The sequence below is a fragment of the Cotesia typhae genome, unplaced genomic scaffold (genome assembly GCF_013202065.1).
Source record: "Cotesia typhae breed Kobodo isofemale line unplaced genomic scaffold, CoteBio_Ctyphae contig_123, whole genome shotgun sequence".
Classification (NCBI taxonomy): domain Eukaryota; kingdom Metazoa; phylum Arthropoda; class Insecta; order Hymenoptera; family Braconidae; genus Cotesia; species Cotesia typhae.
Genome location: NW_027423715.1, coordinates 3,598,022 through 3,625,265, shown reverse-complemented (window position 1 = coordinate 3,625,265; position 27,244 = coordinate 3,598,022). Strand labels below are relative to the sequence as shown.

General features: G+C 28.8%; 3 protein-coding genes across 6 annotated transcripts; 2 read left to right on the top strand and 1 right to left on the bottom strand.

Annotated features, from left to right (window-relative positions):
- The first annotated feature begins 601 nt into the window (after positions 1–601).
- Positions 602–23,214, top strand: LOC141536918 (uncharacterized). Of its 4 annotated transcripts, none has more exons than XM_074257722.1 (16): positions 602–731; positions 5,452–5,637; positions 5,908–6,014; positions 8,256–8,420; positions 9,482–9,559; positions 16,725–16,915; positions 16,988–17,054; positions 17,325–17,428; positions 17,823–17,958; positions 18,023–18,812; positions 18,968–19,080; positions 19,226–19,358; positions 19,438–19,515; positions 19,673–19,820; positions 21,710–22,672; positions 22,842–23,214. In XM_074257722.1, the coding sequence occupies exons 1-16, from the start codon at positions 628–630 to the stop codon at positions 23,127–23,129; spliced, it is 3,651 nt and encodes a 1,216-aa protein (XP_074113823.1). In that variant the 5' UTR covers positions 602–627; the 3' UTR covers positions 23,130–23,214. The 4 variants fall into 4 exon arrangements, with proteins under 4 accessions (XP_074113823.1, XP_074113832.1, XP_074113840.1 ...); XM_074257731.1 differs by lacking the exon at positions 602–731 and adding an exon at positions 2,505–2,675; XM_074257739.1 differs by lacking the exons at positions 602–731; positions 5,452–5,637; positions 5,908–6,014 and adding an exon at positions 8,085–8,103.
- LOC141536952 (queuosine 5'-phosphate N-glycosylase/hydrolase) lies at positions 23,204–27,210 on the bottom strand. Its single transcript, XM_074257772.1, has 5 exons — positions 26,903–27,210; positions 26,590–26,805; positions 24,551–24,827; positions 24,171–24,356; positions 23,204–24,075 (listed from the first exon to the last, which is right to left on the bottom strand). Exons 1-5 carry the CDS (start codon positions 26,996–26,998, stop codon positions 23,837–23,839), a joined length of 1,014 nt encoding a protein of 337 aa, XP_074113873.1. The 5' UTR covers positions 26,999–27,210; the 3' UTR covers positions 23,204–23,836.
- On the top strand, positions 24,853–26,572 carry LOC141536944 (uncharacterized). Its single transcript, XM_074257758.1, has 5 exons — positions 24,853–24,988; positions 25,055–25,543; positions 25,641–25,988; positions 26,047–26,183; positions 26,248–26,572. Exons 1-5 carry the CDS (start codon positions 24,936–24,938, stop codon positions 26,370–26,372), a joined length of 1,152 nt encoding a protein of 383 aa, XP_074113859.1. The 5' UTR covers positions 24,853–24,935; the 3' UTR covers positions 26,373–26,572.
- Positions 27,211–27,244: the final 34 nt, after the last annotated feature.

Genomic DNA, 27,244 nt, shown 5'->3' with positions numbered 1-27,244 from the left:
CTTCATAGCGATAATTCATGTTAATATTAACGTGTCATTCAAATTTATCGACGCACTAAAAATTTATCGACTAAAAACGATCAAGTGTCTGCTCGAACGTAGTCGAATAATTTATCTTTTATCTATTCTTTGATAACTAATTACAATTACTAATCAAAATTTCGTAATCCTTTTAAAAAAAGAGTCATTTTTTTTTTTTTTTTTTTTTTTTTAATTAATAAGCCAAATTAATTGTCAAAAATAAGAGATTTAAAATTTTCTATTGACGTCTCGGTAATTATTTAAAAAATTTAATTAAAAATCAAATCTTGTGAAAAAAAAAATAAATATTTATAAATTTAAGTGTTCAAATAATTTAATTCCATTGTAAATGTAGATGGTTACTTTAAAAAAATTGTCTAAATAGATAATAAAGTTGATATCGTGCAGCTTAACTAACTCGAAAGATTGTCAGTCGTGGGAAGTCCAAGCTTCGACCTGGACAATTTGTTTTATTTGTTGTTTACTTAAAAAAAAAAACTTACGATGTGTTTTGAAGGAAAAAAAAATTTTTTTATGCATTAATTTTTAGAAATAAATAAATAATTTTGAATAAAATAAATATTTTGAGTTTTTTAAAAAATTGGTATGTCACCGTGTGATTTAAAGTTCAAAATGATTGTGCCGTCCAGTGCTGGAGTGCTAATTGTCGCTTCGGGAATTTGTTTGTACTTAATTAATAATTTTCGCAAGTAAGTATTTAAAAGAGTAATAAAATTATTTATATTTGTGTCAAATGCATTAATTTTAATCGGCAATTGCAATTAGTTGATACACAATCGGTGATCTAGTTTTATTACTGAATTGAATTGAGAGTAAAGGTTTTTATGTGCAAGTATGTGATAGGAGTGTCACTTTCCACTTGAGAGCCCGATAATATTGAGATAACGTCGAGATTTAATTGGAGGGAGTACTAATGTAAGTGTTGTACGTTCTAATAAGCGTATATTAGTAAATATAATTAGCGGGGGCAAAAAGTAAACGATTGATGTAAAAGTAAACGGCTACAAAGTGTCGTAAAAATAACACTGACGAAGAAGAGCACTCTCTCTGTATTTTATTAACTCGCGAGTTTGCTGCATAGCAGTGATAGTTAAATAATGGGAGATAACATCTTTTCACACGAATTATGTGGGCTGCTTATTGTCTGTGGTATTGAAATTCACGCGGCAACAAAAAATCGCTTATACGTATTATTATTTTATTTAGCTTCCTGGGTAAATTAGGGTAATGTTACTCTGTACTACAGCTCTGCTGACGAAAGTTAATGAGTGGGAAATAATCGTCTAAGCGATCACTGAGTGACACTACAATAGACTCTTTCTTTATTATTTTACACTTTGACCGTACTTAATTTTTGTAATTAAAAATATTTTATGGTAATTTTTTTCAAGTAAAAAATTTATTTTTAAATTATTTATTCGCTTGTGAATATTTACATCGGATTATAAATTAAAATAGCTTTATAATAATAAATAAATTTTATTCAGGCATTGTCAATAGAATTTTTTTACAAAGATTTTTTACTGCATATTAAATTAAATTTTATTTATTTAAAATCTATTATTATTATTAAAAAAAATTTTAATAAACATTTCTACCGTTTATTAATAAAATTTTAATCAAAAATTCATTTTTCATTCAATTTTAATAAACAAGTTTATTAAAATTTTTTTTAACAAGCCTGAGGGAAATTAAATATTGAATTTATTGACAAAAGAGAGTTATTGAAATTAAAAATTAATTTTAATCATTTATACTAAATTTTTTATTTAATTTTATATCAATATTTTGTCTATAATTTAAAGGATATAAAAAAATTGATGAGGATTTTTAAAAAAAAAATTTTTGTGTTAAATATTTAACACAAAATTTTTTACTATGTATTTTTAATAGTTCTTAAAAATTAAGGATTTTAATAAAATAAATTATTATTTTTTTTTTTTTTAATTGTATATAATAAATTCATATTTAAAAGAGTCATATAACTCGAAGCCTTTTAAACAAGTTACGAAACTAATAAATAAAATAAAATAAAATAAATCGTTTAAAGTCGATAAAGTCCTGATACTCGAAGACAGGAAGCATTAGCTGTGAGAGTTGGCCATGCGTAATATAATGTCATTGCAGCTAAGTGTGTACATCGGAATCGGAGTTCAATAACTCTTGTAAGCGAATTAGGATGCATTGCGAGTCTTATCGTGGATTATTCCTTTAATAGTAAAAGCATGATTGCACAATGTTTCAATAAGCATCCAGCCCACCAAGTCACAAGTTACTTTGTTATAACAATAATGTCGCCAGAGTAACGTAGGTAACATATTATTTTTATTATTTTTCATTATTGTGCTACAAAATGAGTTAACCGGATACGTAGGTGCCATTGATGAGTTAACTGAGGGCCCAACTATGTAGAGACTTCATTGTTGAAATGGCTTGTGTCCCAGCCGGTTTAACGCTAACCAAGTGATCAGTAATTTTTATTTTTAAACTTTTAATTTTACGACCAGAGCAACTAATTATTTTTTTATTTATTAAGTTCAGTTGTTCATTTTTTTATTAATGAAATCTAGTGAAGTGCGAAAATTAATTAGGATTTTTTTTCTTCATACTGTTTTATGCAGAGGACGAAAAGAGTGAGTTTTAATTAATTTAAAAGTTATTAGATAATTTTATTAATTTTTTTGTCTGAATAATTACAATAATTTTGAATAATCAGTCCTAAGAAAAATAAATGCATTAAAAAAAAAAAAATAATTAATTTTATTCAAGGAAAAAATTTATCAGTTTAAGAATTTTTCTCTTGGATTAAATTAATTTTTTTTTTTTTTTTTTTTTTTTGTATGAACAATTTTTTCTACTTAACAAGACACAGATTTAAACATTCCAGCGATAATACATATGAAAACAAATTAAACTGTAGATAAAAATAAATATACTCTTGACTCGCTAATATAAACGAAGACGCGATAATTGACTCGGAAAAAGGTGTTAAGATAAGACTTTTTTTCTCTATAAAAAATTTTTTATCATTTCACTTGTGTCACATTAAAAAATGTTGAGGCAATAAAAAGACAAAACATTGTTACCATTGGGATGATGAATAAACTTTTGAGAATAAGCGTTTTGTCGAGAAAAGAGGTCGGCTCCAATATGTATCGTAAAAAATAATAGGTAGTTTTTTTACAGTAGACTTATTATATATTCATGACCAGTTGAACAGTGTAAATAGTCTTATCAGCGGAGAAGAAGCTCTGCTATTCGTAGATCTGCTGGGAGCCACGTTAGTATAGTTATTATACATGCGGGTTACGAGTACAGTTATATATTTGCGTTCGGTCTCAACTAAAGCGCGGTCCTTTATCACACAAAATTATTGTTGTTACCTCAAAGATATAATTTAATATAATAACAATTTTATTTCTTGAGTATTATTCTACTGACAATGAAATCTAACGAGAAAATAAATAAAATAATATGTAATATGTGAAATTGGGTCGGTAATTTATATTTTAATCACCGAAATTTATTTTTATCTCATTGGCCAATCAGAGCAAAAAAATAAAAAGGTCATTAAAATTTTGTTTCATAAGTTTAGCAAGTAATAATAATTCGCAATCGTTTGCGTAAAAATCTAGACCACGTGCTAAAAAATATTGACGGTAAGTAAAATAATTTTTCCAGAAATAAATTCGCAGAGACCTGAAATAATAAAATTCAGAGAAAGTTGATGATTATTGTTATTTTTATTAGTGGTATTATTGTTATTATTTAGAGGTGGCCAGCGGCTCTCAAACAGAAGCGAAGATGGAGCGCAAAAAGGCCTTTAAACCCGTGGCCCATGACATAAGACCCCTTACAATTCACAATATAGCCAAAGACCCCAGGATATAACACCAAGGTTTTAAATATTATTATATTCTACGCTATATACTTCAAAAACGTCGACCCCTTCCACTCTCCACCGCTGAGTATTATAATGAAACCGTCTCCCAGAGTTTCCCTCTCGACCGCATGCACTGTCACTTTCAAACCGACGACTCAACATCGAACAACGATTGTTCACTCGATTACCGCCTCCTTAATACTAATCATCGCTAATTAAATCCTCAAACAAATTTTTCGTTCGTTAATCAGCTATTTGTTTGCCGAATTTATTTTTTAAAGTGCTGTGTTGATTTTTTTGTGCCGATTTGCTTTTTAAACTCCAAAAAAATGTGAACTATTTTGCGTCACCAGACAATTTGAACTTGTTATTTTGTGCCGGAAGGTAAACGTCTTGTTTAAATCACCAGGAAACACGCACGGATAAACCTTGTGTGTATTCTAATTATTTCAAATCGAATTGGATTTTTTTTTTATATAGATCGGGGCAATTGCGTTTTAACCAGAGTTTTTATTTTATTTTTTTCAATAAAATATTTGATTTTTAAGTAATTAAAATTTTAATTTTGGTTAAAATTGCCTGCTGCGGTCTGTAAAATTTTTTACAACTCTAACATGGATACAATTATTGCAGTAACACTCATGGGCCACCATACAATTGGAAAGTTAGAATGGATTCATTGGAAACCTTAAAAAAAAAAAATCAATGACGTGGAGGCCAAAAATGTTCTTCAGCTTGAATAAAAACAGAGAAAATGATTTAGGAGCTGATAATTAAGTGGAATGATTTACCATCGATAAAAATAATGCTTGTTTGATTTATCTGAAAAGTTTATTATTAAAATAATGAAGCTGACTGTATGGAAAATTTAAATGTGATTTATTTTAAAATTAAATGTGATAAAAATTGTGATAATTTCGAAATTTGAGCTTAAAAAAAATTATTTTATTTTTATTAAGAAGCAGTATGATATAATATGGATCCAGAAGTCTTATGCACATAACGTATTCCGATCGTGGGGATTAAGTAATCGTTACCTCGAGAAAGTTGTTTCTCTAGTCTGAGTTGCGATTTCAAGGCACTACAGACACGATATTTATATATTTTTCGCTTGAAAAAACAAGCAAAAAAATTTTTACTGAGAAAATAACTAGTCTGTTTTTGATTAATAATGCTGGACTATCTGACGAACTTTATGTCGACTCTGTTGCTGGAGGGAGACAAGACGATCGACCGATTCAACATGGCAACAATAATGATCCTGTTTTTGTTGATCACAATCGAAGTTGTTGTTGTTAAAGTGGTGGTATTTGAAATGGAAAACAACGAGGACAATCACTTTGCCCACTCGCCGACTCTTTTTTTCGATCACGATGATTAAAATATTTTTGTAAAATAATTGTACATATTATAAATAAATAAACTAAAAAAAAAAAATATATAAAAAAAAGGCTTTCTATATTTAAAACCCCAAAGCAATAATTAAATATTTTTATTATTAGAAATAAAATATCGAATATTTGCAGAAAAAAATCGGAAGAAAGCGGAAAGAAGCGAATCGACGACAGCAGATGCGATTGCTGTCTGAAGCCGTTCATTATCGGTAAAGGTGTTGAGTGCTGGGACTGCAAGGCAAGGGTCTGTAAGAAGAGCTGCAGCCACTGGGACCTCGTTGACAACAATTGGCACTGTCTTTTCTGCAACCACCGAAGGTGTTATTAAAATAAATGAATTTTTATCCTCAAAGATTATTGCGGGTTGTTTATTTTATTTTATTTTTTTTTTTTTTTATTTGGAATGGAAAAATATTTATCGGGCAATCTAACGTGAATTGTGGTGACTCAATGGCTTACGTAATTTTTTATGAAAAATAAAATACTGTCGTGAATTAATTGAGTAATTATGAGTAGATATTTATTGGTATAAAGTCAATTGAATATTTTATTTATCCGCGATGGTAATTACCGGCAATTAACTTTCAGATCGTGGTGCAAAAGAAACGACAAGTGGTTTGAAACTTTCGGAGGCGTGGAGCCAAATGCTTTTGCGATTAAAAAAATTTTTAACACCACGGAGGCTATTAATCTAGGTATGTATTAATTTTTTTTATTAATTGAAATATTTAAAAAAATTTTTTTTTGTAGTATTAAATTTTTTAAAAGGACTTTGAATTGTCATTTAAATTATCTAACAAAAAACAATAAATTTATTTACCCATAGTCGAGGTCAAATGTCGAGTTTTTTATTTATTGAATAATAATAATTATTAATTATCATAAAAAGAAAAAAAAAATTATTGAATAGCAAAATTAAAATCTGAAACCTAAGATCGTTTTTTTTTTTTAAGTTTTAACCCATGAATTATTTATTTAAAATTTAAAATAAAATTACTGTAATTGAGATGAATTGGTGACATTGAAAATAAATACCCGGAATATTGAATTAAGCATTGAAAAAAAAAGATTCTGTAAAATGTATAAGATTGAAAAAAAAAATCAAGTTCAAAACCGTTAATGCTTATTGTTGTTATGCCGTATTGTATCGAGATCATAAATCGACTTTCACATGAGCATAAAGAACTTACTATTACATTACTATTATACATTTATACCGAGAACAATTGTATTACTATCATTTTAAATAATTACTGGGGTAATTTGCAAGTAGTGCATGTTAATCGGTAGTCATTGACATATAAGCTAGCTTTAAACTTTTAATGTATGATAATGAGAGCCATTGAACTTTGAAAATATTTACCAGACATCTAAAAACAAAACTTATATTCTAAATGCCGATTTTTATTTTATTGCGAATGAATTACTTAAATAGATAGAGAAACAAGTTTCTTTGATTGCGAGTGGATCGGCGACTTCCTTGCTACAAAATTATAAATATTACGGCCCTAGTTAAGAGTAAGGAGCAAGGAGAATGCACGCGATACTATTATTTATGATAAAATTATTTTTTATGTCGTCAAAGTGGAGGTACATATATTGTCTACGAGGTATGCTCGTTTTATTTATTGTACTGAGGAATAGTAAATACTGAAACCAAGACGGTGATGGTGCTCGCGAGGTACCGTGTGTCGTCATAAGATAATATTTTTCCGCTTTTTTATGCTACTTCATCCGTTGTTAAATTATTTTATACATTTTATACACAAGTAAAATTACTCATCCTTCTATACGTAGTTATATTAAGGAACTATAAACTATAAACTATAACGGTATTTATTCACCTCTTATTCATCTACAAGTACATATATATTCGTTTACAAGTGCATACGAGTCCCTGAGAAAAGATTCACGTTCGTGGGAATTAATTGCTTACTTCTGAGATAATATTTAATTGTTTAATTTAATTATGCTTATCGTAATAAATAATAACATGTAATATTTTATTATTAAAAAATTTTACAGTGTTTTTTAAAATAGTTATTATAAAAATAATGTAATTTTTTAACTTTATATTAATATTCTACCCAAAATTTAATTTCTGATAGGAATTTTTTTTTTAATTAAATTTCCTAAAAAAAAAATCTTATTATTTTTTTGTATAAAAAATTTAAGTTTTCTTTAAATATATAATAATTGATTTTAATTAGAAAAAATTTTTAACTCCAAATTTTAATTAAAATATTAATTTAATGGATATTAAATTAAATTAATTAAAAATCATCTTTGAGAAATAAATAAAAAATGTTTTGATATTTAAATAAAATTCTTTGAGTTAAGGTAAAGCGCGTTGTTGATGGTCTCGTTGTCGAACGGTGATAGTGAAGTTCTGAGAGAGGTCTGAGGTCTCAGTTATGCTCCAGTACGCTTCCAAGTAGCATCTCCGGGCGACTTATTTATTATAACTCTGATCCGTTATTCGCATCTCGGTTATCTCCCCATATAAAATATAAAATATCTCGTTTTATGTATCACATCGTGTACCCGCACTCAAACCACCGCGCAATAACAAAAACAACAATACCCACGAACATAAACATAAATATAAACATATCGAGCATCTCGTACAATCTCTTCATCATCATCACCTTACCACCACTATTTTTATTTAAACGACTCACGATCTTAAGGTGAACGGACATTCTTGACTTGTTTCAATTTACCTTCAGTTGTAAATAGATTCACTTTAAAGCATCTAAAAATCCTTAAAATGTGATTGGATGAGTGAGTAATAATTATTTTTATTCAAAATATTTCAAGAAAAAAATTTTTATTTATTTATTTATCAAGAAATAAAAATGATTTACTGCGTAATTATTCATTGCTGCGACAAATAAATTATCCGATGTATTATTATTAATTATTTAAATTTACAGAAGACGAGCATGTTGCTTTCAATTCGGATGACGAGCTGGCAGCTGGCGGTTACGAAACGACGAACTCGATGGAAAATGTTCGGAAAATAATTGAAAAAATTGTGGAAAGTCTTGTTGGAAATGTTGATAATACTCCCATCGATCGACTTTATAATCACGCTGCTTGTAAGTATTTTTATTTATTTATTAAAATAATAAAAAAAATTTTTTTTGGAGTGAAAGTAAATTTAGAAAATTTTTTAATTTTTATATTTAATATCATTTATTAAAAAACAACTAGCACTATGTAATTGCCGTGAGTTGTGAACTATAAATAAAATTTTGCTTTATTAAAAAATGCACTGTATTTTTTTTAATTCACATTTTTAAGGATATAAATTCATCCTGATGTTACACTCTTCAAGAGCTTTCATTTGAGTACCCACATGCATTTTTTATATATTTTTCATATATAGATATATATATATATATATATATAATATATATAAATATATGAAAAATTGATGTGGGTACTTAAATGAAAGGTTTTGATGAGTGTAACATCAGGATGAGCTTATATCTTTAAAAATGTCAATAGTTCACGAGATACAAGGTCATAATTTTTTAATTAAAAATTAATTTATTATATTTTTTATTTTAAAATTGAGACTTTTGTCATTTGAAAAAAAATATTTAAAATAATATAAAAATTTTATTTAAATAAAAAAAATATGGAGATGCAATTCTATAGCACGCGACTGCGGTTAAAACAATTCTTTCGGATGAGTTTGAGCAGGAAAGTGCGCTCTTATATATCAACACGTGACACAATCTCCTGTTACGATACACAAGAGTGCACCAGAAGCTACTGCCACCTGCCTGTCGTACATTTACCTGTTATCGCTTCAGTTTATTCCACTTGATGCCCAATACAAGTTAATGTTTCATTTCTTCTTATACCTGAACATCATATCATTAAAACAATGTACACACTTAGTGATTAATATTCCATTACATTACACATACAAACATACATCTTCGGTATATATTAATAAAAAACAATCCTTGCTTATCAGTAGTCTCAAAAAAATAGAGCTATTTACGGCAGCTTCCAGCATTCGTTAGACGGTTTAATAAATTATTTTAAAATAAAAAAATATATTTAAATTTATCTTTTATTTAAAATTTAAATATTTACAGTTTGTAATTATCATGTCATTTAATTGTTGATATTTATACTTCAACAGATAATAAATTTATCGATGAGTATGGTGTATTATTCTCACGGATTATTAAGCATTTGGAAGTTTCTTTGCGAAATTCGAGTAAGTACCAAGCTTTTTTTTCGCTTATTAAATTTTTTTTCTTATTAATAATTGATTATTATTGTAAATATGTTTATTAATTATTTCAAATTGAAGCTTGGATAATTTTAAAACTTGTCATATACATTTTATTCTGTAAAAAGGTAAATTATGTACCGAGTTTCGAGTTATGTAACTTAAGTGACACTGAATTATCATAAGCATTGTCTCTTTTGATGTAAGACGTATTACGACGTCTTCAATCATTTTTGCGAGTTATTGGCGCGACCTCGGAAAATAAAATAAAAAAAAACTTCATTATTATAGCTGAATTTATTTTATTAAAATAAAAAAAAATTAAATTGCTTCAAAAGAAATTTTTTTAATTAAAAAAAAAATAAATTTGATTAAAAAAAATTTAATTTAATTAAAAAAATGAATTTGATGAAAAAAAAAATTAACTCGATTAAAAAAAAATTTTTTTGAACCTTGATAATAATTTTTAAGAATTTAATTGTCTTAATTTAAGTTAAAAAAAAATTTTTTTTAATTTAATTTAATTTTATGTGATTCAAAAATTTTTGATTTTAATTTAAATTAATTTTTACTTGATTCAAGAATTTTTTATCTCAATTTAAAACAATAAAACTCTTCAAAATAATTTTTTTTAATTCAAAAAAATTATTTTTTAACCAAATGAATTTTTTTTATTTAAATTTATTCGATAAAAAAAAATAAAATTCTTTGGAGTAATTTTCTTGGTCCAATAATTGTTCTTTTGAATTAAATTAATTTTTTTCAGATAAATATTTAATACTAAAATAAAATAAAATTTAAATGAGCAAAAAACGCTTCTATCGTTTTTATAAAGAAGATCATTATCTTGGATCGTAAAGAGATTAATAATCTTGAAAGGCTTAAGTTGAGATTTTTTAATCGTCTTTACTTATATACACGCTCAGACAGAGGCTTAAAAGCAATAAATGCTTGCAATTTAACTATATAGAGCGGAGGTTAACTGTTTTATGATAACAATGATGTTAGGCAAAATAGTAAATAGAAATGAATGGTCTATTATCGTTTTATCGGTCGCCAGCTGCAGAAACGCATTTACCTCGACGCAATTCGATAAACTGTTGTTTTATTTATGTGGCTTTTAGACGATTTATCATTTAAAATAAAATAACAATTTAAAAATTCCATTAAATATTTTGATACTTAAATTATTTAAATTGATCTTCTAAAAAATAATTTTTTATATGATAAATTATGAATTAATTAAAAAAAAAAAAAAAGACAAGTTTTTTTCGTAATTTACGTCAGTAGATCTTCCGTATAATCAATTAATTTTTTAAACAGGATAAAAAGTAAAACTAGTTATTTATTAAAGCTTTTATAAATTTATAATTTAAAAATCAAAACTTTCATCTACTCCGTGATATTTTTTAAAAAATATATTCACAGTAAAATACTTTCTTTTCCCAACAGAACAATAATTTTTTAGGTAAAATTTTCGAGCCAAATGCGGAGAATTTAAATGTTTAAAAACATAAACGTAATTTTAATTGTGAGCACAATTAACCTTAAGGAAAAGATATATTAGCAAAATCACACAATTGTTTGCGTCTCTTATTCACAATCTCAGCTCTCAACATCCGTTATCATTATCACGTTTAATTTACGAGTCGCTTTACGGAAAGTGTTTGCCCTGACAAAGCAGTTATATAATTTGCCGTCTAAAAATATCAAAGATCAATTAAAATACTAATTACAAAAGTAATTGCCTTGTGGGATTCGAGATTATTCATGACTCGATGACACCGTGACCCTGCCGGCAAAAAATTCTCTAGGTATTTTCCACTTGTTTTTATCTTATTTTTCTTTATACCAGTTTAACTCTATTATTCTTCGGTTACTTAATTCCATAAACACATAAAACGTGATATACACGGCAAGACTGCAAAAAACAGGCACCTAAGTTCATTCAAGTACTCATAAAATTACGGGCACTGTGCAATGTTATTACCACTTATACACACACGTGTATTATGCTTTAAATGTATATTCATATATATATTCCATACCTTGAAAGTTAAGTTCAAGTTGCATAGATTTTTTTGAAGCCGCTAAAGGTTAAATATTCTCACGGTTGACCATTCATTCTTATTGTACTATTATTTTTTAAATAATAAATATTTATCCTCAAATCTTTTTAGGATCTTTGCAAATTATATATTGTTTAAATTTATTTTAAATAAAAATTAGAATTATTTCTTTGTAATTTTAGAAATTTTTTGTTTACTTTAAAAAATTATTTATTTAATTTATTTAATGATAAAAGATTTTATTTTTATTAGTTTATTAATGTTGATTTACTAAATTAGGTCAATGATATTTTTTAAATAATAATATTTAAGGGATTAATTTTTTTAAATTATTTTAAATAAAAAACTACAAATATTTCTTAGTTATTTTTTATATTAATTAAATATTTAATATTTATAGAAATAAATTTTTTATATATTTGATATTTTAGGCAGAACACTGAAATAAAATGCAAAAAATTAAATATTTTTATAATAATTATTTGCTAAAATTATTATTATTTTATTTTATTAATAATAATGGAAATATTATTGTAAAAAAAAATGAGATGGTAATAAATAATAAATAAAATATAAAGTGTATGTTCCAAAGTCTGCGCATGCAGAAAATAATAGACTGGGTCATTATATCAATATGTGTCTACATTTGTAGAGACTCTGAACCAACGAAAGTCTAAAAAAAAAATCCAGAGCATATAATATCCCTTATTTATATTACATGTTCTTAAAAAACTGCACCGGAGAATTTAGAAAATATATAAGTCCACACAAAATTATCCCCACTAAATAAAACCAGAGAACAAGCAAAGGAGAAGAAGAAGAAGTCGTATAAGAGTATGTGGGGTACGTCGCTCGTATATCAACCTTGCTTTTACGACGTTCAGTCCAGACCTGAACCGCTTGCGATTACGTGCAGCCTGCGATTCTGGTTCATTCGCGATTCATTCTTATTTATTATTATATTGCATCCATTTTTGCCAAGCCTCAATCGGCAATTTTTAATCAAGCGAGCTGTCATTTTAACTGATAGCTCCGATCGTTCTAATCTCGGCTGCAAAGGTTTATTTTTTGGCAATTTACAAAGTGACAGTGAATTAATTATTAAAAAAAAAAAAAAATTGTAAAATTAATAATGAAATTTGGGTTAAAAAAATTTAATTTAATTATTTAGGGTAAAAATTTTTTATCTAAATTTTAATACTCAGTTTCTTATCAGCAAAGACTTATTTTGTTGTCGAACAAAGTCACCGACATGCTCCGAGTAATTCGTTTAAAATGACAGCAATAAAGAAAAATTAATTTTAAAAATAGTCGGGCAAAAAATGTTGGTGAAAACAATCCGCGCGTGCTCATGGTTCAGCCTTGAATTTAATACCCTAGAACATCAATAATATATTTTTTTTTCATAGAAAAAAAAAAAATAAATAAATACTTTGTACTATTTTATTTTTTTTATAAAAACGTCTTAAGGCCGCGGCACAAAAAAAAATAAGATTCCATTATTAATAAATGATAATGAGTTTATTATAAAAGTTGTTTTGTCGGCGATTAAAGGTCGCGAGTGCATCATCGGATAATAATAACCACGGATAGACCGAGTTTAAATGTTTAAGCGTTGATAATATCGGAAAATATAAATATATATATATATATATATAAATTGAATAACATAACAAAAATCGAGACCTTGAACTTTGATAGCGTTAATTGAACGGGAACCTCGCGTGGAATCTTAAAAACTCCGTTATGTCGTTTCGAGCGTGTGAAAAACACGTGACGAAAATCTTCGATATTTCAAACAAAATCTATCGGCTTACTTTGTGGTAGTAATAAAAAAAAAAAAAAAAACATGTCAATTGTTGTACCGTTTAGTAATCAATTTAATTGAAGCCTAGAAAAATTTTTTTATAAATATTCAAAGAGACATTGAGGAAATTTATGTTGATAGAATTTCTTCGATTACTTTGTAAGGTCAAAAAATAATTGAAAATTTAGATAAAAATAAAACCACAAATTTAATTATTATTATTATTATTATTATTTTTTTTTTTTTTTTTTTTTTTTTAATAAATTTATCTATGATAAAATATTTCTCGGAAAGATTGTCAAAAAATCAATTAGTTAGAAGCCTGATAAGAGCATGAAGTCACTTATTAATTGCCAGTGGGTCGTAAAAAAACTAAAATTAAAGTACTTTTAAAAAGTAATGTCAAAGCTTGTAAGATGAAAGTGCAACTTGTAGCGGACAAAGTGTGTGGTCTAAAAAATAAGTAAAATAATAAAAAAAAAACAGTGGGCTCGATGTTGCTGCAATTCTTTAAGGAGATGCTACAGTTAATCGGCGGCCTTATTTTTTTCTACTTTGTCTACATTTTTTTCTACAAGAAAAATGGTAATACTGATTTTATTTTATTCTATTAATTACAAATAGAGTTGTAAGTAATTACTCCGGCGATTTTAATTGTTGAACTTGGGTGATTAGACGCGAGACAAAAACAAAAACTTGACAAATTTAACGAGACAAATGAGACTAATTATTCCGGACGTTGAATTAATTATGAGAAACTGTCTAAGTGAGATAATTAAGGTTTTATAATTCGTGCGAAAGACGCGCGGTTAGATTTTATATTACATTATTATGTGTAGAAGCGTCAAATGAATAAGAAAACACACATAAGACCTCGTGTATGTTTCATCTCACCTTCCGGTTGATAATCTTATTTTTTTATATCTCCTTCGCGTAATGTGTGAGTTTTGATAACGAGAAGCCCGATATGATTAAGTGATAAAACTCTTTGATTTTTAAAATGATTTTTTATTAAAAAAATAGTTTGTTTATAATCATACTGATTAAAAAAATTGAGAGCAAAATTTTTGAGTTAAAAAAATTTTTTAATAATTTAAATTCAAAAATTTTTAAATCAAAAAATTTTTACATTAAAATTATTGCAAATTTATGAATTTTTCTTTTCAAAAAATGATAATTTAAACAAAAAATTATTAAATAAATTTTTTTGAACTTTTATTGGCTTATAAAATTTTTTTTTACTTATTTAATTTTTTAAAATAATTTTTTTAATAAAAAAAAAAATTTTTTTTTCAATGAAATAAATTTTTCTATCAATGCAAAATCAAAGTAAAGATTTATCGAGGCTGAGTGTGAGGGACTGGAATAAATGGAATAAGAAAGTGACATTGGTGAGATTAGGATGAGGAAACGACCTTCTATTCTGTGTTCTGTTAATGAGAGATCACCGCTAGAAAGCTCGAAAACACTTACTAACTTACATACTCATTTATGTATCGATAAAAAAGTCTCTCGTGTATCTCGAGTGTATTAATACAAGTGACATTACTTCTCAAGTGAGCTGGAAGAGCTGTTTGTTTACATAGACAAGAGATATGTCCGTTATCACACAACTTGTCCATCAACTCGATTCGCCGGTTTAGCTGTCGTTGATAAACTTTAGATTTTTACAGCGGAAATATTTTTTCTCCTGGCAAATTAATCGCTCCGGGGAAAATCACACGACCACACCTTCCACCTTCGGGGATTTTTACCAGTGGAAAAGTTACGCCGCGGATTCTTCAGGTTCCATTGTACTTAATTTAATGGTTTATTCGATTTAAATTGAGAATTGAGGCTAGAAAGTGCGTCTGAGTCATAAGAGAATTTTTTGTTAGATAATCTTTGGCATGGATGCCGACTTTTCTAATTGACTAGAAAATTATTTTGAATTAAACGTGACTTTGTTATTTATATTCTGTGTTAAGTATTCAGCTTTTTAAATTCCACGCAGTGATTGGCGAAGAAAATTTTTTTTTTATTTTTATTACCTAATTTGGAAAATAAAAATTAATGGCTTTTGTTAAATTGCACGGTATTTTTTTAAATATTAAGATTTTTTAAGATATAAGCTCATCCCGATGTTACACTCATCAAGAGCTTTCATTTGAGTACCCACATGCATTTTTATATATTTTTCATATATACATATATATATATATATATATATATATATATATATATATATATATATATATATATATATATATATATATATATATATATATATATATATATATGAAAAATTGATGTGGGTACTTAAATGGAAGCTCTTGATGAGTGTAACATCGGGATGAGCTTTTTGACTATTTTCTTAATAATATAGATAATAAATTTAAAAAAAAAAATTAAACAATATAATCAAAAAAATTTTTTTAAATATAATTAGTGCCAATCACTGATTCTCGGTGACATAAATAAAACCTTTTTGAAATTTTAATATAAAAAATTGTCAACCCGTTATTTTAAAGTAAAATATTTAATTATGATACGAGAAATCATTTTATTAAAAAAATATTAAAATTAAAAAAGCATTAAAGCAAAAAAAAAGTAGTAAAAGTTAAATACAGATTATCGGACCGAAATTTCTCCACTAAGGAAAAAAGTTAAAAGATATGGACAAGGTCGCCAAGGAGAAATTACATTAGCACTGTCAATTGATGTAAACGATCGCGATTTATCCAGCATTTAAAGACTCGACCTATAACGGTCTTGTACGCTCGACTCCATTCCTAATATGAGAAAGAAAGTGCAGCTATTTATCACCGTAAAAAACCCGCGGTTTAAATCATAATAACAATAAATAAAAAATAATAACTAAATAACTATAAATTCATAAACAAATTTATTTGCAAAGAATAATTATTTTTTTTTCCCAATTTTCACTTTTTTTTTTTTTTTTTTTTTTTTTTTTTTTTAAATTAAATTTAATGTGAAGAGAATCTAGTTTTACGCGAAAGAATTTAAATTCCGATGTCGAAGTACTTTCGCTTGAAATTACCGATTGATAAATTATTTATTTATTTTGCTCCCAATCAGTATCGGCTTACATTTACGCGGGAGTAGAATAAGAATAAGAAAAAGGAAATATTATATGATACTGCGAGTAGAGATGTGTGAATGTGATCGATCTCTCCAGTGAAGGGTCAGCAGCTCTAGCTCTCACTTGCTGCGATCGATAAAAAGTCTAATAAGTTTTGCGTTAATGTGAATATTGTTTGTGCGTATGTTCCAGACAAACCAGCCGCAGATAGACCCAGTATGGCGCACACGGCTCTTCGAGAGCTTGTCGAACGTGCGGTCGACGAGGCCCGCAAACTACCGGGACTTGGAGATACAGTATCTACGAGAACTCAGCAGAGCACCAGTACTACTATCGCCGAGCAAGACTACGAGGATTTACTTGCAGCTGCCATACTAAATAAAGTATTTTATTTTTTTTAAATAAATTAAAAAAAAATTTTTTAATTTTTAATAAAAAAAAATTTTTTTTTAAAGGTAATTGAAAAGTACCAAAAAGATGCAGATGGGAATGTTGATAATTCAACGAGAAAATTTTTAAAAAGTATGTATTATTTTTTTATCCTAAATTTTTGTAATAAAAAATTTTTTTTTCAAGTAATTTATTTTTTTTTTTTTTTTTGAATATTCTAACGTTTGCACGGAAAAAAATTTTGACACTGGATATCATCCTAGATTATAGTGAGTATAATCCAGATATCACTGAGTATAATCTGGGATGATATCCAGTGTCATCTTGTTTTTTCCGTGTGCTGATTAAATTTTTTTTTTATAAATAATTTATTGATTAAATATTTAAAATTTTAATTTTTAGATAAAAATAAAATGATGTTAGACAAAGAATTAGAAGACGAACTCGAAAATTCTCCAGAAAACAAACTCAGAAGACGAATTTGTTCAGACCCATTATCACTTACGGTAATTATAAAACTGCTGATAAATTTTATATAAATTTATTTGTCGATCAAAGTAAAAAATAATGCGAACTTTTTAAAAATTAAATAAATTGTGAAAGTGCAGCGTTAACAATTTATTAAAACCCGAGCAATATTCGAAATTTTCAGTAATCGCGAGTCGATCGGAAAAGAAAGTAGTTAAATTGATATTTATTAAATCATAATCATTAAATTTTATTGGCCTGTGTACAGTTGTATTATCTATTAATTTTATTTATCTATTCCGACTAATTGGAAAAATGACCTTGTTCTGGAATTTAAGTTATTACTACTACTCTTACTACATAAAAGTTATTATTTTAAATTTTAGCAATTGTAAAAATAAGTAAGATGAATAAATTAAGATTTTATTGTAGATTGAGGAACAAATTGAAGAGATAACAACTACCTATGCATCCGACGAAGAGCCTGAGTGCATAAAAAATAGCGTTCTTAACTTTAGCAACGCTAAACGTGTCCCATTTCCGGAATTCGGAATGGATATTGTCGACCGTAAGTTTAATTTTTACTAAAATATTTTTTAAACTTGAATTTTAATCATTAAAATAATTTTTAGCATCTCAAGAATCGTCAGAAGAAGAAGACGATAATGAAGATGAGATAGACGCAGCACACGTGGACCATATTACCCCAGTAGAGTCGTGGGAGGAGAATTGGCTGTTCCAAAAGAAGAAAATCGCGATAAAGTCAGAACCCGTGGCCATGTTAGTGCCAAACCCGAGCGCTGAATACCGAGCTTTGATTGGTGACAAAGACGCCGAGGACACTTCGGACTTGTCCGAATTTTCCGCGCAATCCGACGACGAAATCGACGAGGATTTGATCCAGGTTATCAATCACGTGAGACCTGAAGAATCAAGTGATACCAAAGACTCTGAGGAGGAAACTTTTGCGACTGTTACTGCGCTCGCGGATCGACAAGATGGCCACCCGCCTGTGAGCGACAAAATGGCGCCTGCTTGTAGCGCTTTCGCGGAAACTATTGAGAAAAATAATGAGGATAGTGAAGATAATATTAAAAATGAAATTATCGAAGAGTGTGTGGTTACAAATGGCCATTTGGAGGAAGATATTGAAGAAAATTACGGAATAAAAAATTGTTTAGATGAATTAGTAGCACAAGTGCCAAAAACTCCGGCTTCTACGCCGGCTAGAAATTCGCTTTGTGAATATGAAGTCACGGAAATTAATAAAAATTTTTATGATCTTGATAAATTGAACGCTAAGCTTGAATCTATTGACATTGATAATGATGAAGATGATTCATTAATTATTGAAAATAATAATGAAGATAATTTGGAGGAAAATGAAATTGAAATTTTAGAAATTGAAGAAAATACTGAAGGGTAATTTTTTTTTTTTTTTCAATTGTTTTTTATTATAAATTATAACCTTGATGTTTTAATTGTTTTAATGACACATATTTTTTTTTATACATTAATTTATTGAGCTTTTATTGGTTTGCGGGTGATTTTAATGAAACAATGGTTCGCCTGTGCAGAAAATGTCGCGAAGCAGCGGCCAAGCGCGAGTCCAAGGTATCAGGACTGAAATCATTGGAGCGGAGCGAAGAAGTTCAAACTGACCTTGAGCTGTCGGCTCCTCCGCGACCAGGTATAAAATCTTTTTTGGGAAAAAGTTGTTTTTTTGGGCAACAAAAATTCGGTAAACTAGTTTCGAGTCCCGGAGCTGGAGTTTTTTTTTTTTTTTTTTTTTATTTTATTTTATTTATAAATAAAGGGCGACTATTTATTTGCAGGCACGATTGCGGAGCGTGAGCACAAGAAGTGGGAAAACGCGGCGCCTATTGAGAATAATCCTTACAGTCCTGAGAATATTAACAAGCGGCTCTTGGAGCGCCAGTATGCCACTAGATCATCCGAAGTCACTGGGTAATTTTTTTAAAGACTTTTTTGCGCTTTTATTGAGTGGGGAAATTCATTAAAAAAAATTTTTTTTTTTGTTTTTTAGAAATTCTAATGTATTACCAACTAGTCAAAGTCCTCCACTACAAATTCTTTTTGGTAATAATCGATCTGATATTAAAAGGTAAATTTAATTTTTTTTTTTTTTTTTTTTTTTTTTAATACAAATTTTAGTTTTTTTGTAAAAAAAAATTTTTTATTAATTTTTTTATATTTTTTTCTTAATATTTTTAAAACTTATAATTTTGCAAAAATTAAAATATATTATTTTATATATTTAGATTTGGCCGTGATTATTACATAAACGAATCAAAATCTCCGCGAGGTGATAAATTCCACCGTCCAGGAACATCAAATTCAAATTCAAGCCGACCAAGCAGCTCACTGTCTCATCATTCGAGTTCAATCGGGAGCGATTTCGAACAGCAGGTGAGTGACGGACTAGAAAAATTAGAAGAATCTTCTCTTCGCCACGATCTACACAGACGAACCTACCGCGGTAGCAATATCAGTTCACATTTCGTAACGAACCCTCTAATTTACATGGATCCATCTCGACCAAACCTCTCTACTAAAATCACAACAGACACCTCCACTCTAACAACAGACAGTTTCCCTAAATTCGACGACAATTGGCCTCAGAAGTCAGACCAAGTGCTCTTTTCGGAGCACGCAGCCTCTTTAGTGACGACGAATCCGATCTACGAAGATGAGGTCGTGATGAGAAGGACCGGAGGGTTCGCGGGGGATCGGGACTCAGGAATGTATTCAATAGAGTCCAACGACTGCTCAAACGACTGCGACTCATCGCTGATCTCGATCGACGAGGAGCTGGACGATGTTCTGAAGCTCGACTGGGACTCCAGCAGGTCTGACGAGCCCTCCTACTCTAACGGGCGGAAGTACTGGATCCTGAACTCCCACAAGTTCCATACTTTCGGCGGGATCAAGCGCCGGCAAGCCAAGGGCGAGCTCAAGAACCTCGAGGCCAAAAATTACGTCCTCTGCGACGAAGAGGTCGCCGATTTCTCGACCCTCAAGTACCAGACCTTCGGCGGGATCAAACACAAGCTCGATTTCCAGGAGATTAATTTTTCCAAGCCCAGGGTTCGGTCCTCGATAAAGTCGATCGAGTCAAAAAAATTCTCGCCGCTCAGCGAAGAAATAAATAAACAATCTAATTCTGAAGATTCCGACTCTGATTCCGATGACAAGTTCATTCTTAAGCTCCCTTTGGAGGCTTCTACCCTCGAGGGAGACAATTTGAGACTCGAGCCCCCACTGGTGCCGAAAGTTATCGATAGAAAGTTTACAAGTCTTACAGATCTGAGAAAATTACATTGAATTTCTTTAAATACTTGATTAATTATTATTCGAAGTCACAATTTACTTCAATAGCCATTTTTTAATTTATGTAATCTTTTAGTCTATCAATATGAAGGGGGTAATTTGGTCTAGAAGCTTGGCAGCTGCCTGAAAAAACAATTAATTTTTCTGAGTTTTCCGAATTTTTTAAAAATAGTAAATATTAAAATTCTATAAAGAAGACTTACACCAAATTTTAAGTAATTCAGTTCAGTAGAACTTAAAAAATCGTGGGTATTGTTTAAAAAAAAAAAAAAAAAAAAAAAAAAAAAAAAACAGTTTTAGAAAAAACGCGTTTAAATTTAATTAATTAATTTTTTTTAATTTCTAGACCAAAATACCCCCTCTATCGGGTTTTTTAATTAGATTTTTGTAAACTTTGGGAATTTTTAATCTACCTCAGTGTTAAAAAAATAATTTTGAATTTTAATGTACAGTTTTTATTTATTTAAAATAACTTTCACGTATAAAATTCTAACAATTGTACATAATTATAAAGCACTTAGTTTTTCTGATATTAATTAATTAAATAAATAATAAAAATGTATATTGTAATATTAATCTATTGTAAAGTTTTAGTGACCTTTATTTCTATTATTACAACTCATGCATGAGACGCAATTTGTACTCGGTAAGTACCAACGACTAAACTGATTAAAAATTGGTCGCCAACTAATGCCCGAAAAAAATAATAAAAAATTTTATTCACTCGCTCAATAATTGCACGCTTAACTGCTTGCCCGGACTAATTAAAAACCATTTTAATTTTTTAATTTTTTTTTTTAAGTAACATTTTTACAACTTGCAGTTAGATCGTCAAATGGAGGCTTATTAATTTCATCGCCTTCAATTTTAACAATGGGCTGAATAAACAACAACAGACGGACTTATAAAATTAATTTTTTAATTTTTTTTGTGAAAAATTTTAAAATAAATTTTATTATGTGTTGCAGGAAGTCTTCGAGCCGATCGAAGCGACGTCCAAGCTGATAGCTTCCGAGAATAATTTAGACCGTGAGAGGAAGAATAGCAAGAATGAAATTAACGCGAAGTTGAATAATCAGGGCACGAATAATCCTGATTGCAAAAATTCTTTCGATGAAGACAAGCGCAAAATCAGGAGGATTGACTTGAGGGCTTGCGGGTTTGAAAATGAGTTCCACGTGAACAAGGATAACAATAATAAGGACCTGGAAAATCGGCGAGTGCCTAACAAACTCGACCTCAGGTCTTTCGGGTACGATTCTGGACTCAGAAGGACGCAGAGCAACAATCACCTGGACAGCAAAGTCAACAACAGTTTCGTCAATCTTAAGACCAACGGCAATGATAATAATAATAATAATAATAATAATAATAATAATAATAATAATAATAATAATAATAATAATAGTAATAGTAATAATAATAATAATGAGGAATTGAAAAAAAGCAACTTGATTGAAGGCTACTGGAATAAAAGCACAGAAGTCTTGAATAAAGAAAAACTGATAGTCTTTGAGAAAATAAACCGGATGTCCTCCGCGAAGTCGGTCCCAAATATCACGGAGAATTACTACGCGATTGCGTCTTCTTCGGCGAGCGACGAGGACGAGAAGCAGTTTGTCGAACGCCTGACGAGTGACAATGATGAAATCAAGAGGTTTGATAGCTCGATGAAGGATCATCATAGAATCATCAAGCTGGTTGATAGAGACGCGGAAAATTCGGGGGATTTTAATAGCTATGAGACGGACTCCCAGAGTTCTAAGACTGGGTCCTCGGAAGAACTCCCCAGGAGATTTTCTACGATAAAGGATATTAAATATTCTGTTGAGTCGCTTGATGGAGGTGATAAGTTTGTTGATAAGGAACTTCCCATGCCTTCGGTTAAGAAATTAGCGCAGGCTTTTAATCATACTTCTGAAAATACTAAGGTATAATTTTTTTTTTTTTTTTTTATTTTTAAAATTTTTATTTTAATTTAATTTAATTATTTAAATTTTTATTTTAATTTAATTATTTAATTAATTAAAATTTTTTAATTTACAAAATTTTTATTTTAGTTTAATAAATTAAAAACAAAAATTTTTTTTTTGTCTTTAGACTCCAAAAATATTAAAAAACGTGGTAAAAGACAGACCGACGACTCCAGAGATCCAAATAGTAAAAACACCACGGCAGATGCACAGCCTGACAGCGAGGTCGCTGTCCAAAGAATTCCGCGAGGGTCTTAGACAAATTTCAGTTAAACCGCAAGTACAGAGTTTGATTATAGAAGCTACAGAAAAAAACTCGACGAATTTAGACAAGTCTATTGACATTGACGTTATTGCGCCGGGGAAAATAAAAAATGAGCTCGAGTTTTGGGAGCAGCTTCAGAAGCGAAATTAATTTTGTAAAATTTTAAATTTATATACGTATAACATAATATATAATATAATTAATATAATTAATAAATTAACTATTAACGTATAAATATTCTACATAAAATTGTTTTTATTAAAAAAAAAAAAAAAAAAAAAAATAGTCATAGACAATAATATTATAAATTTAATTATCTTACAGCAGCAAATAGGAATTATTTATTTAACTGCACATTTTTAAACTGCCATAAAAATAGTATTAAAGTAATCGCAACTAACTTTATATTAACTTTAATTGTTTTTAATGGAAAAAAAAATTTTTTTTAATTTAAAAATGTGCCAAAGGACACTAGTTTTATCCTCCAAAGATGATTTTAATTATCGCAATGAGGCTTTTCTTTATTTTGAAAATTTATTTTTATTTGTTTACATGGCAACATCGAAAATTTATTATTTTATATACAAAGTATAAAATTTCATTTTTTATTATTAATATTATTATTTTAATTAGTGGAACCATTTTAAAGATAAGTATAAAATTGTTGAAATTTGTTATTGTTTAATATTTTGTGCATATTATAAATGTATATTATAAAAAATCAAATAAATTTTATCTAATTATTCGTTACAATATATTTATTTTTTAAAATGTAAAAAAAATATGGCCCCTGAAAAAAAGTTAAGACTTCTGGAATCATCAATTGGAATTCGAGTATTTTTTAGTAACAAAAATAATTAGTAATAAATTGATCGGGTGCGATGGAAGGGTATACTTTCTAGTTTCTCGGCGTTCTTTCGCCGATAATCCCAGAGGAAGTGATCAACGACGATGGAATTACAACTGAACGGATTTATGTTCAAATTAGGATACTGTTTTATTAAATTCCTCACTCTGTCGACCACGCGCTCGATTACTTCGATAGAACATCCGCGGATTTCGATTTCTTCTATGCAGCTTGGTGTTAATTCCGTTCCTAAATTGTTGAGGGCCAGTAAAAAGCGTGTGTCATAATTTTAGAGGTAAGAATAATTTTATAAATTAAAAAAAAAAAATTTTTTTAATAATTACCAGTTTGGAGAGTACTCAACAGTGGGTTACTATATCTCATGGCACCAAAATGTAAAAGTACTTGTGGTATTCTATAATCCGCGAACATTGTTATTATATCAATATCGTTGAACTCACCGAGATCTTTTCCCTTGTAGCAGGCCCAAATATCACCCACCAAAATTTGAGCTCGCTTGTAAAAAGATACTGTAAAATATTTTTTTATTAATCATTGAAATTAAATTTTTTTAAGACAGCAAAAATTTATTCTTCATTAATATTTAATATTTTATAAAAAAAAAAAAATATTTCTTCTTGAAAAATAATTGAAGGAATAATTAATAAACTTTAATTAATTATTACTGTCTTTTTTTTAAATCAAAAATAAAAATAAAAATTACCTCGATGTCCATAAAAATCAGCTTCATCACGGAAGCACTCAAACTCATTGACAATAAGCTTTAACAACTTTTCAGCAGAGTACTGCGACGCTTTGACGCACTCGACAAATGTCCCGTTGTATTTATCGACTAATACCTTGCCAATTTGCTGTAAATTTTGTACCCTCTTGTCCAGGAGCGGAATAGTCTCAGCTCCAGAATCAGCTCTCAGTACTCTAGCCAGCACTTCTTTCGTAATCGTAGCGTAGTAATTAGGATCTATTATTGGAATGCCTTCCTGCAAAAGAATAATTAATTAATTAATTGAAGTTGTCTGCGATAAGTATAATTTTTTATAACAATAAATTCACAACCAAGTCTAGTATTTCGGAAAAATTATGTAAACATGTCAAGAAATAAATCAACCGGTGATCTTTTAAGAAGTCTCAGGAGGCCAACGTGAGTTGTATTTATTTTAAATACTATTAATTAATTAATAAAAATAATTAATTATTTTTTTAATAGTAAATTAGATGAATTATCTAAATTAGTGTCAAAGCCAAAAGGTGCAATTCCAAAATTCGGCCTTCCAAAATGGAAATTAATGCCGCTGGAATCAAAATTACCAACAGTGCCTGGACCGAAAGACGCTTATTACTTCACTTGCAAAAAATTGGGCCAGCAATTGTACTCTGGGTCGAAAAATGTCGATTTTAACCTAAATGATCCCTATAATTATGAAATAAATTATTATCTGTACAATTCGCTGCATGACAAATATCTGAGTGATTATTTTAATAAGGAAAATAATTTCAAGTGTTTAATTGAGCGTGGGTTTGTCAAAAATAATTTTGATGTTGTCTGTACGGCTAAAGAATACAACATGTACCGCAAGTACTTGAAATATTTGCACAGCGATGCCATTAAAAAGGAAATGGACCGCCGAGATGAGATCAGGAAGGATCAGCTGGTGCTTGATAGAGCTGAGATTCAAGCTAAAAAAGATATCGAAAGGTAATTATTTATAACTAGCAACCTTTTAGTCACTATTTTTTAGTCTCTAAATAATATAAATTATTAATTTGGGAATTTTTATTTATAATTGTTGAAGAGCGAAAAATTTGGAGAAGAAAAGTTTGATCAGGGAAGAAATATCAAGAGAAATCAAGCGAAAGGAGAAGGAGAAAATTCGAAAGCTGAAGCTACGAGCTCTTAAGCAAGAAAAGAAAATTAGAGAAATTGAGGAGAGAAAAAAGCAGCGTTTAAAGGAAATTGTGGCAAACTCGAAGATCAAGTCTGAGCGAGTTCGGCAAAAGCGCTTGATGCTCGTTCAGAAGTCTAGGAAGAAGTTGGTTAACATCCTGTGGAAGCGGATTAAGAAAGATCGGAGGAGGAAGAAACTGAGACGTGAAAGAGAAGCGAAAAAAGAGGAGTTTAAACAGAGAATTATCCAAGACAAGTGATGAATTTTTATCTCTGATTATTTCAGAGGTCGTGACTCAATTTCGTTTTTTTAGATGGCAGAGGAGATATCAGTTTCAACGAGAGCAGATCAAGAGGGAAAAACAGGCCTTGCAATTGGAGAAACAGCGACGGGATGAGTCTATAAGAAATTACAATGCAAAAATTGAGATAGAGGGAGAAGAAATAAAAAGTTTGGTTTTTTTTTTTTTAAGTAGAAATTAAAATTAATTGATGTTAATTATTTCTTCTTGCAGATAAGAGTAAATTTAAACGGACAGCTGTAAAAAATAAACCTTGCAGGCGTAAGAAAAAATTTTTGGGGATTAAATGTACTGGTAAAAATTGTTTGAAGACTGACAAATGCAAGTGCGGGAATTAATAGTAAAATTAATAGACTTAAAATTTTTCTATAAAATTAAAATTGAGTAAAAAAATATTTTTTTTAAATTGCACAAAAAATTTTTCAAATTTTCTTCAAGTAAAATTTTTTTAAAATAATATTTTTCAATAAAAAAATTTTTAGATGTCGTCTAACTTAATTTTCATTTAAAAAAATTAAACAATTGTCAAGTGACAATGTCATTAATTATACTTACGTCAATAGCACGTTTGACAGCCGAACACAGTGCAAAGTAACCAGTGTGTCCATTGACTTTCCACTTGTTATCAGAACTCGGGCTCCAGAAGCTAAAGTTGAGCGTGTCCAACACGCAGATCCAGTCTATGGCCTTGAAATGTCCCGAGTTCGGGTGTAACTCTGATTGTGAAAAGTTTTCAATCGATATTGTCCGGTCTTTCAGGCCTTCCAAAACCTGTTTGTAAATAAATGAACAAATTTAATTAACTCTGAGCTTAAAAATTTATTAATTAATTACAAACAATAAATTAATAAATTAATAAATAACCTACCTCGCAAGCGAGACTTTTCACACCTTCCTCCTCGATGAAAACATTTTTAGCGAGCTTAGATATCAGCTTACCAGACTCCCTTGGCATGAGAACCATTTTCACAAATAATTTAAACAATCGTAGGTATTTACTTGCTATTAATTACAATAATTTAATAAATTATCACAACGTAATTGTCTAAACAATGAGTCTATATCGGCATGACAAGATAACTAAATCCTAGCACTTCATAATAATATGGATTAATAGAAAAAACGTTTAACTGCACTATAAGTATAAGTGTAAAATATTATTATATTAGTTTATATTTAATACTATGGATTTTGTAGAGAATATAGTAAA

Excerpts from the sequence above, each read along its gene's own strand:
- LOC141536952 (XM_074257772.1), bottom strand. The coding sequence starts at position 26,998 with ATGGTTCTCATGCCAAGGGAGTCTGGTAAGCTGATATCTAAGCTCGCT. Across the intron at positions 26,806-26,902 it reads TGAAAAGTCTCGCTTGCGAG|GTTTTGGAAGGCCTGAAAGA; the intron begins GTAGGTTATTTA and ends ATTTACAAACAG. Across the intron at positions 24,076-24,170 it reads GTTGAGTACTCTCCAAACTG|GAACGGAATTAACACCAAGC; the intron begins GTAATTATTAAA and ends TCAACAATTTAG.
- LOC141536944 (XM_074257758.1), top strand. The coding sequence starts at position 24,936 with ATGTCAAGAAATAAATCAACCGGTGATCTTTTAAGAAGTCTCAGGAGG. Across the intron at positions 25,989-26,046 it reads CAGAGAATTATCCAAGACAA|ATGGCAGAGGAGATATCAGT; the intron begins GTGATGAATTTT and ends TCGTTTTTTTAG. Across the intron at positions 26,184-26,247 it reads AGAGGGAGAAGAAATAAAAA|ATAAGAGTAAATTTAAACGG; the intron begins GTTTGGTTTTTT and ends TTCTTCTTGCAG.
- LOC141536918 (XM_074257722.1), top strand. The coding sequence starts at position 628 with ATGTCACCGTGTGATTTAAAGTTCAAAATGATTGTGCCGTCCAGTGCT. Across the intron at positions 17,429-17,822 it reads CAGACCCATTATCACTTACG|ATTGAGGAACAAATTGAAGA; the intron begins GTAATTATAAAA and ends ATTTTATTGTAG. Across the intron at positions 19,516-19,672 it reads AATCGATCTGATATTAAAAG|ATTTGGCCGTGATTATTACA; the intron begins GTAAATTTAATT and ends TTATATATTTAG.